We start from the raw sequence: 12,675 nt of genomic DNA on the forward strand, positions 1-12,675 counted from the left end.
GAACACGGAGACCGAAAGGTCGAGCGTGAATCATATAGTAGATATGATCAACATAGTGATGTTCACCAATGAAACTACTCCATCTCACGTGATGATCGGACATGGTTTAGTTGATTTGGATCACGTAATCACTTAGAGGATTAGAGGGATGTCTATCTAAGTGGGAGTTCTTAAGTAATATGATTAATTGAACTTAAATTTATCATGAACTTAGTCCTGGTAGTATTTTGCAAATTATGTTGTAGATCAATAGCTCGCGTTGTTGCTTCCCTGTGTTTATTTTGATATGTTCCTAGAGAAAATTGTGTTGAAAGATGTTAGTAGCAATGATGCGGATTGGATCCGTGATCTGAGGTTTATCCTCATTGCTGCACAGAAGAATTATGTCCTTGATGCACCGCTAGGTGACGGACCTATTGCAGGAGCAGATGCAGACGTTATGAACGTTTGGCTAGCTCAATATGATGACTACTTGATAGTTTAGTGCACCATGCTTAATGGCTTAGAATCGGGACTTCAAAGACGTTTTGAACGTCATGGAACATATGAGATGTTCCAGGAGTTGAAGTTAATATTTCAAGCAAATACCCGAGTTGAGAGATATGAAGTCTCCAACAAGTTCTATAGCTAAAAGATGGAGGAGAATCGCTCAACTAGTGAGCATGTGCCCAGATTGTCTGAGTACTACAATCGCTTGAATCAAGTGGGAGTTAATCTTCCAGATAAGATAGTGATTGACAGAATTCTCTAGTCACCATCACCAAGTTAGTAGAACTTCGTGATGAACTATGATATGCAAGGGATAACGGAAACGATTCCCAAGCTCTTCGTAATGCGGAAATTGACGAAGGTAGAAATCGAGAAAAACATCAATTGTTGATGGTAGACAAGACCACTAGTTTCAAGAAAAGGGCAGAGGGAAGAAGGGGAACTTCAAGAAGAACAGCAAGCAAGTTGCTGCTCAAGTGAAGAAGCCCAAGTCTGGTCCTAAGCCTGAGACTAAGTGTTTCTACTGCAAAGGGACTGGTCACTGGAAGCGGAACTACCCCAAGTGATTGGCAGATAAGAAGGATGGCAAAGTGAACATAAGTATATTTGATATACATGTTATTGATGTGTACTTTACTAGTGTTTATAGCAACCCCTCAGTATTTGATACTAGTTCAGTTGCTAAGATTAGTAACTCGAAACGGGAGTTGCAGAATAAACAGAGACTAGTTAAGGGTGAAGTGACGATGTGTGTTGGAAGTGGTTCCAAGATTGATATGATCATCATCGCACACTCCCTATACTTTCGGGATTAGTGTTGAACCTGAATAAGTGTTATTTGGTGTTTGCGTTAAGCATGAATATGATTTGATCATGTTTATTGTAATACGGTTATTCATTTAAGTAAGAGAATAAATTGTTGTTCTGTTTACATGAATAAAACCTTATATGGTTACACACCCAATGAAAATAGTTCGTTGGATCTCGATCATAGTGATACACATAATCATAATATTGAAACCAAAAGATGCAAAGTTAATAATGATAGTGCAACTTATTTGTAGCACTGCCGTTTAGGTCATATTGGTGTAAAGCGCATGAAGAAACTCCATGCTGATGGGATTTTGGAATCACTTGATTATGAATCACTTGATGCTTGCGAACCATGCCTCATGGGCAAGATGACTAAGACTCCGTTCTCCGGAGCGAGCAACTGACTTATTGGAAATAATACATACTGATGTATGCGGTCCGATGAGTGTTAAGGCTCACGGCAAGTATCGTTATTTTCTGAACTTCACAGATGATTTGAGCAGATATGGGTATATCTACTTGATGAAACATAAGTCTGAAACATTTGAAAAGTTCAAAGAATTTCAGAGTGAAGTGGAAAATCATCGTGACAAGAAAATAAAGTTTCTACGATCTGATCGCGGAGACAAATATTTGAGTTACGAGTTTGGTCTTCAATTAAAACAATGTGGAATAGTTTCACAAACTCATGCCACATGGAACACCATAGCATAATGGTGTGTCCGAACGTCATAACCGTACTTTATTGGATATAGTGCAATCTATGATGTCTCTTACCGATCTACCACTATCGTTTTGGGGTTATGCATTAGAGACAGCTGCATTCACGTTAAATAGGGCACCATCTAAATCCGTTGAGACGACACCATATGAACTATGGTTTGGCAAGAAACCTAAGCTGTCGTTTCTTAAAGTTTGGGACTACGATGCTTATGTGAAAAAGTTTCAACATGATAAGCTCGAACCCAAATCGGAGAAGTAAATCTTCATAGGATATCCAAAGGAAACTATTGGATACACCTTCTATCACAGATCCGAAGGCAAGACTTTTGTTGCTAAATTCGGAAACTTACTAGAGAAGGAGTTTCTCTCGAAAGAAGTGAGTGGGAGGAAAGTAAAAAAGTTGATAAGGTAATTGTACCTTCTCCCTTATTGGTAAGTAGTTCATCACAGAAATCTGTTCCGGTGACTACTACACCAATTAGTGAGGAAGCTAATGATGATGATCATGTAACTTCAGATCAAGTTACTACCGAATCTCGCAGGTAAACCAGAGTGAGATCCGCACCAGAGTGGTACTGTAATCCTGTTCTGGAAGTCATGTTACTAGACCATGACGAACTTGCGAACTATGAGGAAGCGATGATGAGCCCAGATTCCGCAAAATGGCTTGAGGCCATGAAATCTGAGATGGGATCCATGTATGAGAACAAAGTATGGACTTTGGTTGACTTGCCTGATGATCGGCAAGCAATTGAGAATAAATGGATCTTCAAGAGGAAGACGGACGCTGATAGTAGTGTTACTATCTACAAAGCTAGAATTGTCGCAAAAGGTTTTCGACAAGTTCAAGGTGTTGACTACGATGAGAGTTTCTCACTCGTATCTATGCTTAAATCTGTCCGAATCATGTTAGCAATTGCCGCATTTTATGAAATCTGGCAAATGGATAACAAAACTGCAATCCTTAATGGATTTCTTAAAGAAGAGTTGTATATGATGCAACCAGAAGTTTTTGTCAATCCTAAAGGTGTTAACAAAATATGCAAACTCCAGCGATCCATCTATGGACTGGTGTAAGCATCTCGGAGTTGGAATATACGCTTTGATAAGTTGATCAAAGCATATAGTTTTATACAGACTTGCGGTGAAGCCTGTATTTACAAGAAAGTGAGTGGGAGCACTACAGCATTTCTGATAAGTATATGTGAATGACATATTGTTGATCAGAAATAATGTAGAATTATTCTGCAAAGCATAAAGGAGTGTTTGAAAGGAGTTTTTCAAAGAAAGACCTCGGTGAAGCTGCTTACATATTGAGCATCAAGATCTATAGAGATAGATCAAGACGCTTGATAAGTTTTTTCAATAAGTACAAACCTTGACAAGATTTTGAAGTAGTTCAAAATGGAGCAGTCAAAGAAAGAGTTCTTGCCTGTGTTACAAGGTGTGAAGTTGAGTAAGACTCAAAGCCCGACCACGGCAGAAGATAGAAAGAGAATGAAAGTCATTCCCTATGCCTCAGTCATAGGTTCTATAAAGTATGCCATGCTGTGTACCAGATCTATTGTATACCATACACTGAGTTAAGAAAGGGAGTACAATAGTGATCTAGGAGTAGATCAATGGACAGCGGTCAAAATTATCCTTACTGGAATAAGGATATGTTTCTCGATTACGGAGGTGACAAAAGGTTCGTCGTAAAGGGTTCGATGCAAGTTTTGACACTGATCCAGATGACTCTAAGTCTCAATCTGGATACATATTGAAAGTGGGAGCAATTAGCTAAAAGTAGCTCCTTGCAGAGCATTGTTGACATAGAAATTTGCAAAATACATGCGGATCTGAATGTGGCAGACCCGTTGACTAAAACTTCTCTCACAAGCAAAACATGATCACTTTTTGGGTCTTAATCACATAGCGATATGAACTAGATTATTGAATCTAGTAAACCCTTTGGGTGTTAGTCACATGGAGATGTGAACCAATCACATAAAGATGTGAACTATTGATGTTAAATCACATGGCGATGTGATCTAGATTATTGACTCTAGTGCAAGTGGGAGACTGAAGGAAATATGCCCTAGAGGCACTAATAAAGTTATTATTTATTTCCTTATATCATGATAAATGTTTATTATTCATGCTAGAATTGTATTAACCGGAAACATAATACATGTGTGAATACATAGACAAACAGAGTGTCACTAGTATGCCTCTACTTGACTAGCTCGTTAATCAAAGATGGTTATGTTTCCTAACCATGGACAAAGAGTTGTTATTTGATTAACGGGATCACATCATTAGTTGAATGATCTGATTGACATGACCCATTCCATTAGCTTAGCACCCGATCGTTTAGTATGTTGCTATTGCTTTCTTCATGACTTATACATGTTCCTATGACTATGAGATTATGCAACTCCCGTTTGCCGGAGGAACACTTTGTGTGCTACCAAACGTCACAACGTAACTGGGTGATTATAAAGGTGCTCTACAGGTGTCTCCAAAGGTACATGTTGGGTTGGCGTATTTCGAGATTAGGATTTGTCACTCCGATTGTCGGAGAGGTATCTCTGGGCCCTCTCGGTAATACACATCACTGAAGCCTTGCAAGCATTGCAACTAATGAGTTAGTTGCGGGATGATGTATTACGGAACGAGTAAAGAGACTTGCCGGTAACGAGATTGAACTAGGTATTGAGATACCGACGATCGAATCTCGGGCAAGTAACATACCGATGACAAAGGGAACAACGTATGTTGTTATGCGGTCTGACCGATAAAGATCTTCGTAGAATATGTAGGAGCCAATATGGGCATCCAGGTCCCGCTATTGGTTATTGACCGGAGACGTGTCTCGGTCATGTCTACATTGTTCTCGAACCCGTAGGGTCCGCACGCTTAAGGTTTCGATGACAGTTATATTATGAGTTTATGAGTTTTGATGTACCGAAGGAGTTCGGAGTCCCGGATGAGATCGGGGACATGACGAGGAGTCTCGAAATGGTCGAGACGTAAAGATCGATATATTGGACGACTATATTCGGACATCGGAAAGGTTCCGAGTGATTCGGGTATTTTTCGGAAGTACCGGGTAGTTACGGGAGAAGCAATGGGCCTTGATGGGCTTTAGTGGGAAGAGGAAAAAGGGCCAAGGGGCTGCTGCGCCCCCCTCCCCTCTAGTCCGAATTGGACTAGGGAAAAGGGGGCCGGCCACCTTTCCTTCTCCTCTACTTCCTTCTCCCTTCCTCCCCTCTTGGTGGACTCCTACTAGGACTTGGAGTCCTAGTAGGACTCCACATCCTAGCCGCACCAATTGCCTTGGCCGGCCTCCTCCTCCTCCATCCTTTATATACTGAGGCAAGGGGCACCCCATGAACACAAGTTGATCCACGTGATCATATTCTTAGCCGTGTGCGGTGCCCCCTTCCACCATAGTCCTCGATAATATTGTAGCGGTGCTTAGGCGAAGCCCTGCGACGGTAGTACATCAAGATCGTCACCACGCCGTCGTGCTGACGGAACTCTTCCCCGACACTTTGCTGGATCGGAGTCCGGGGATCGTCATCGAGCTGAACGTGTGCTAGAACTCAGAGGTGCCGTAGTTTCGGTGCTTGATCAGTCAGGCCGTGGAGACGTACGACTACATCAACCAAACGCTTCCGTTGTCGATCTATAAGGGTACGTAGATCATACTCTCCCCTCTCGTTGCTATGCATCACCATGATCTTGCGTCAGCGTAGGAATTTTTTTGAAATTACTACTTAACCCTACAGAAGCATCAACATCGCACGGGGTCAGGTGGCTATGTCGTAGCCCGGCCTAAGTGGGCCAAGACTGAGAATGATCTGATTGATAAAGGGATCGAACCAGAGACAATTAACTGGCCAGACCGTTGCCGGACTTGGTTCTTCGGGGCTGAGGACGAATAGCGGCGCCTAGCTTTAGTTTCCACATGACACGATGGATCTATCACTCTCTTTAGCCAGGCCATTCTCTAGAGGAGAGTTCCGAGAATGAATTCCAATCTGGTACCAATCGTACCAGTCAGGAAGCTTCAGCAGTATATCGAAGCAGCGCAGCAAGGGACGTTCTTTCCAGACAGAGAGAACGACAAGCTCACAATGGCCCTCGGGAATCCTGAGCACCCTGGATGGACACGAGGCACGCCAGGCTCCATTCTGTGGAAGGTTGGGTTTCCGGACGCTGGCGGTTACAAATCCCATGAGAGGAGGAAAAAAGTGCAGCAGACCCAAATGCAGGCGCTGCAAGCAAGGGTACAAGCAATAGAGGAACGAGAAGTAAATCGCAGCAAACGTACTGCCGAAGCTTCCCCCGAAGCTACCCCGCCATCTCAGCAGAGAAGCAGCGTGGCTTCCACCGAGCTGCTTCAGCCGGAGCATGCCTTGACGGCTCCTGCCAGCTATCCCGTGGATGCTATCACGGAATCTCAAAATTGCCACCTTATGACGCAATGGATGAATTTGAAGGTCAAGGCGGCTGTTGGCTCTGTTTATCCTACTGAACCTGGCGCAACCTTTCACTGCCGACCGATTCCAGAAGGATATGCTAGGGTGATGGTGGATGAAATAACGGAGGGATTTGAGGACCTCCAGCTTGACCACCCTACCGGTGAAGGGGAGACTAGGCTGGGGTCTACTCCGAAGACTCCATGCCTATGGCGGAAGGAGCTCATCAACCTTCTGAACTGGACGCCTCCGCCTCCTCCTCCTCCTCCGGCAAGTCAGGGCACTCCGCCTCCTCCTCCGGCGAGTCAGGGCACTCCGCCTCCTCCACCACCTCCTCCTCTGGCGAGTGACGACCAGGGCACTCGACCGGCTCCTTCTCCAGCGCGTGGCGGCACTCTGCCTCCTTCTCCGCCTGCGCCGACGCGCCCGAGCAGCCAGCCTCCTCCTTCTCCGCCTCGTCAGCAAGGGCGGAAGAGATCTGCTGCCGCTCCGGCTGCTCTGGCGCGTCGTAGTCCTTCTCCTCCGCCTCGTAAGCAAGTAAAGAAGACAACCGCTCCGTCTGCTCGGCCGGCGTTTAGCAGTACAGCCAGAGGTGGGAGGACATACAGATTCGGTCCTTCTCTGAAGACTCCAGAGAAGTTACCATACGAGAGGACCCCGGAGGAGAACGCCGAGATCGCGCGAACCGAAGTGGATGACTGGTTTCAAGGGTTGAAAGCAAAGAGACATCCACTTCCGGAGGAGAAGGTAGATCCGGTGAAAGCGAAGCGCAGTCTGGCTGCCCTGACAAAACCACCCAAGTCTCCGCCGAAAGGAAACTATGAGCGCATTATTGGAAAGGAATTTGCCGAAGCGGAGCAGTCGGGAAGTACTGTCAGTGATCAAAGGCTGAAAGAACGACAAGCTGGGAAACAAATTGCCCAGCTCGGCGAACAAGCGAAGCAATCGTGCCCCCCACTCAAGGTGCCTAGCCACAACGTCGCTAATGATCCGAGGATGGTGCCCGGTTATAGCAATCTTGCAGATTACCTGCCCGACGATGTACATTATGAACCCATGGAGGTGCAGATACAAAGATACGAGTACGGGAAGCCTCTCGTCAAAGATGAAAGATCTCTATCAACGATGATGCAAAGATTGCATGATTGGTACTTGAAAATCTGTAGAGACTCTGGGGGGAGGAGTACTTTGTATGTGAAAGTTAAAAAGGAGCATGACCTCGTTGGAATTGAACTGTTGCCTGTTCCATTTGAGGAGTTCTATCAGTTTTTCAATCAATTGGCCCTCGATAAAACAACGGTCGCCTGCTACTGTCTGTAAGTAGTACTACTTTTGTCATTAAGTCTCTCTATATAGCTCAGCTCTTTCATTGCATGTATTTATAATCATCCTCACTATATTATGCAGATTGAAGATCGCCGAATTGAAGAAAAGACAAGTCGGTGATATTGGGTTCATTAACACATATCTCATAGATGCAACTCAGGTTAAATTTCATGCCGCAGCTACCGAGGCCAACTTGCTACGATCGTTGGTAATAAATGAAAACAAAGATATAATACTCTTTCCTTACAACTTCAAGTGAGTGTTACTGTCTTGTGCGTATTCGGTTCCCCTTATATATTAGTCAAGGTTATAGTAATGTAATTGATGAGTTATGCATATGTGTGCAGTTTCCACTATATTCTCCTAGAGATTAAGCTTGAGCAGGGACTAGTAACCGTCTTAGACTCAAGACGAAAATATCCCCAGGACTATGCAGACATGACTCAAATACTCGAGAAGTAAGTTAAATCGATCATTATCCACCGTATCAGCAACTTTGTTCATTTCCTGATATATCAAGTAATTGTTTTCTTTGCGCATCTACTAGTCATTCAAGCGCTAGTTTCATCAATACCATTTGGCATTCTTACTTATCAGTTTGATTGACCTCTATTTCTTGTAAAGTGGTTGTGGCAGGAACAAGGGAATGATTTCTGTGGATACTACATTTGCGAGTCCATCCGCCACACGACCTGTGAGCGGGGCTACACTGACGAACAATATGAAGTACGTAAATAACAATATTCACAATTTTATTTTATTACCATCATTTGTGTTGAGTTTCATTCATTCATATATATATGTATTGACCCCCTTCTTTAAATTAGATGTTTCGGAAGCGGGATGAACTCCTAGCACCAGCTCGCATGCGAGCAATTCAGGAGGAATTGGGGGCATTCTTTCTTGACCACGTGATCCCTGAAGACGGAGAATTCTATGTGGACCCTGAGTCATATGATTATATTTGTAAGAGATAATTATTGTATATATGTAGCCGGTAGCGTCGGATAGATATACGAGAACTTGTTGTTCGACCAATCTCTCGGAGAAGGAGAGGTGGTCGATATCACTTCTCTCTGTATGCATATATGTTCATGACGATCTTCTGTTTCCTTTGTTTGCTTACTAGCTAGCTAGCGTGTCTAGTCCTCTCTATACGTATGTATAGTACGTAGCGTCGACCAAGCACGGACATAAGAGAGGACACTTCTCTCTATTAATTATAGCTAGCTAACACAATATATGAAACACCTAAATTAACCCTCAAAACCCCCAAACCCCCCCCCCCTTTCAAAAAAAAAACAAAAACCCCAGCCACAGAAATGCTGACGCGTGGATGCCTATTGGTCCCGGTTGGTGCCACCAACCGGGACCAAAGGGTCTCCTGCCTGGGCTCCGCGCACAGGCCATGTGGAGGCCCATCTGTCCCGGTTCTGAATTGAACCGGGACTAAAGGGACAAGGCATTAGTACCGACCCTTTAGTCCCGGTTCCAGAACCGGAACAAAAGGCCCTTACAAACCGGGACAACAGGCCCTTTTTCTATCAGTGTTAGCTCCAACAGCTATTAAGCTTAACCTACCAAACTACCAAAACAGCACCACTAGAATCTGATCTACCACATCTATATACAACGTCATGAAGAACACTTGCATAACCTACCATAGTACATGTGTATCTACTCTAATATATCACATGCTCACAAATCTAAGCTACAATGAGTAGGAAGTGATGTTTTTTTGGCGGGTGGAGTAGGAAGTGATGCTACCTACAACTATCGGAGTAGCGGGGAGGAGGTAGGGAACAACTCAAAGAAGAGGAGGAAGAAAGATTGCCGCCACCGATCACCGCCGACCAGAGAAGACGACGCTGCTTACCTGGTCATCGGTGAAGAAGTGTCGTGTGACAAAGATCTCAAATTGGGGGGGGGGGGAGTTTGGACGGCAAGACGAGTTGAGCTAAATTGGGTGACAAATTGGCGAGGGGTGACCAAATTACTCCCATCAATTTTTTTGGCACGCGCACGACCTCACACATCTCCTGTCCGCATGAGCTAGACGTCGCGTTCCCCTTCCTACACGAGATGAGTCTGGCTAAGTGGATCTGTCGATTCGGCTTTTCCCCATGGTGCTTTAAGATGGTGTCCTACATAGGGAGGTGCTAGCCACGTCGGCTCCTAGAGATGGGCTGGGCCGAGGACCCCCAAACAGTCAATCAACGGGCCACATTCGTTGGGACCTTGAAGTAATCAAGATGGAACCCACCGACATCTGCATGAGTCGACATCGTGTTCCCCTTCCCGCACGAGATGAGTTTGGTTGAGTGGAAACTGTTGATTTGGCCGTTTCCCCATGTTGCATTGAAGTTCGTGTGGTCTAGGATTTCGATGCAGCCCACCTAATCAAACTACCCTAAAATTGCATCCACAAAGCCCATCTGAGAGGGGTGGAGGGGGGTGGGGTGGGGGAGGGAAGCAGGGAACCAATCATAACCTTAGACTTCGGCTGGAATTTGTATCAATCTCATGGATAAAAAAAGGAAGACACATGTAAAGGAAATATAGATAAGATATGTTGCAATCCACCTTTTTTATGTCTTGTAAGAACCCGCATTCACAAATATAAGTTACAATTCATATGAGATTTAAAACATAGCCCTGGATGTTGGGTACACACAATCAATTATTTTCAAATAACTCTCCTGTCCAACATGGTGCGTATGGAAAAGAATCTCCTACACTTTGTAGACATAACTCGTCCAAATCTTGAACATTCGAGCTACATAAATGATAAGCAACCACTCTTGTTCTTGATACCCACAAGAAGGCAATCTCTTTGTATGGATGGAACCCAAGGAAATAAATATCTCCATGCATATACTCACTTTCAGCATTATCTACGCCCTCAAGAACAGTAGCCTTGTCAAAGTCCCATTCAAGTTTATCTTCCACTAGTGCTTCTTCACCATCTCTATTGCAATTCCCTTCATGAAAGATCCACGGCCCAGAGTTTTCAACACGGGAGATCCAAGAAAATTTTGCTACCACCGACAAAAGGCTTATGTCAATCTTCACTCGCCACTTCATTTTACCACATACTTCGGTAAGCAACCAAACCCGAAGTCGGTATGACCTGCAATTACGAACTAAAGCACAATAAACCCCCTTCTTTGATTTCCCTAGATAAAGATCAGCACGCTTGGTTTTACTGCCTGTTGGCGATTTGATCACTTCATACTCTCCATGGGATAAGGTTATGCTGCAATTACCAAGTGGAAAAGAGAACATATTATGATAGATAATACAATGAGTTTCAGCAAAGCAAAAACCAAAATTAAGTGAGCATGCATGTTTAAGGTGGTGAGTGGATACCGCATGATAAAGTCATTTTGACAATGCACATAATGACATAAAGCGCTCCTTGCCAGTAGACGGTGTAGCGATGCTCTGGCTGCCAATCTGACTGCATGTCGGCGATGGTCCCAGCAGCCTCCCCTCTCTGGACCAACAACTTCTCCTCCCATTGCCATGTCCTTGAAGAGAAGACACGTATTGCATACGGAGAGGGCGGCCATGCCGATTCCTTGGCGAACATTGTCGTGCTCAAGCATGCGAGGAACGTAAGGAAGGAGAAGCACCTCATAGTGCGTCGAGACGGTGGGGTCAAAAGCTAGGCACATGTCGACGCCTAAGTCCTCCATCCCGACGCACCCATTGCCGTGTCGCCGGATTAACGACGACTTGATCCCAGAGCAAGAGAAGGCCGTTACAGTGATCCTTGATAGACAAATGACCGGCGAAGTCCGTGTCCAAGTAGTCAAGCCTGCGGAGATCTTGCGCTGTATCAACGGACTTCCGAAGAATTTCGGGGGAGTCGGATTGAGCTGCTCCATGAAGAAGATCCCATGGAGCGAGAGCGGGAGGAGGTCTGCCCGCAGCAGGCGGCGGTCGTCGATGACAGCGCGCCAGCTTTTGCAGACGCAACGGCACGCGGCGAGGCTGCGCGGCGCGAGGTGGCCGAGGACGCATGCCAGGATGTCGTCGGGTACTAGCAGCGGCTGCGCCGCCGCAGCAAGGGCCATCAAGGACGGCTATTCCTTGTAAAACAGGCGGAAACGGGCTGATGGAGGAGACGTGATATATGCAGATCGATGGAGTGGGTGGGAATCGACTCGGTCTTGAGATCCGAGTTGGTAGTCATAGTAGTCATCGGAGTGCTGATGGCTGATGGTATCTGGTTAATCGATGGTTGAAATCTCCGGATTGCATCACAACTCCAATCTACCCGTTTTCTACGCGTACGGGTTGCATCACAACTCCAATCTACACGTAATAATATCGATATCGAAGGAGGCATCTTTCGGAAAAGTGCTCTTGACACTACTAGGATAAATTATAAGATGAAGAAGAGAGAACTCGTAAGAAAAGACTTGTCTTCTCTTATTTAAGAGAAGACAAGAGATGATCTCTTAGCATAATATGTCTCATCATGTTTTTAGAAATAATTAGTTATTGAAAATAAGATTACAGCGTGTTTGGTTCAGGGGAATTAGAGATGGGGAATGGGAGTTGAGGGGTAAGGAGATTAAAAATCCACTGTTTGATTAGAGGGAATGAGAGTTTAAGTGGGAAGGGGACTCGGAGTTGGGGAAGCCAATTCCCATTGATATCTTTCCCGGCGGTACCCTGTTAATTCGTGAGGAGAGTTTTATCCCACGTCAATTCCCATCATATGCCAAACAAGGAAATGGGAGTAAAAATCTACTTCCCGTGCCTAATCCTTTCATAAACACCCTTGTGCAAACTTTTATTCCCTTACCCAAGTGTTTACCAAACAGGCTGTAAGAAATGACCCATT

At 44.8% G+C, this 12,675-nt stretch overlaps 1 protein-coding gene across 1 annotated transcript; it reads right to left on the reverse strand.

The window, feature by feature from the left end:
- Positions 1–10,496: 10,496 nt before the first annotated feature.
- LOC123063234 (uncharacterized) lies at positions 10,497–11,908 on the reverse strand. Its single transcript, XM_044486975.1, has 2 exons — positions 11,190–11,908; positions 10,497–11,076 (listed from the first exon to the last, which is right to left on the reverse strand). The coding sequence occupies exons 1-2, from the start codon at positions 11,897–11,899 to the stop codon at positions 10,497–10,499; spliced, it is 1,290 nt and encodes a 429-aa protein (XP_044342910.1). The 5' UTR covers positions 11,900–11,908.
- Positions 11,909–12,675: the final 767 nt, after the last annotated feature.

Source organism: Triticum aestivum, chromosome 3A, assembly GCF_018294505.1.
Source record: "Triticum aestivum cultivar Chinese Spring chromosome 3A, IWGSC CS RefSeq v2.1, whole genome shotgun sequence".
Taxonomy (NCBI): domain Eukaryota; kingdom Viridiplantae; phylum Streptophyta; class Magnoliopsida; order Poales; family Poaceae; genus Triticum; species Triticum aestivum.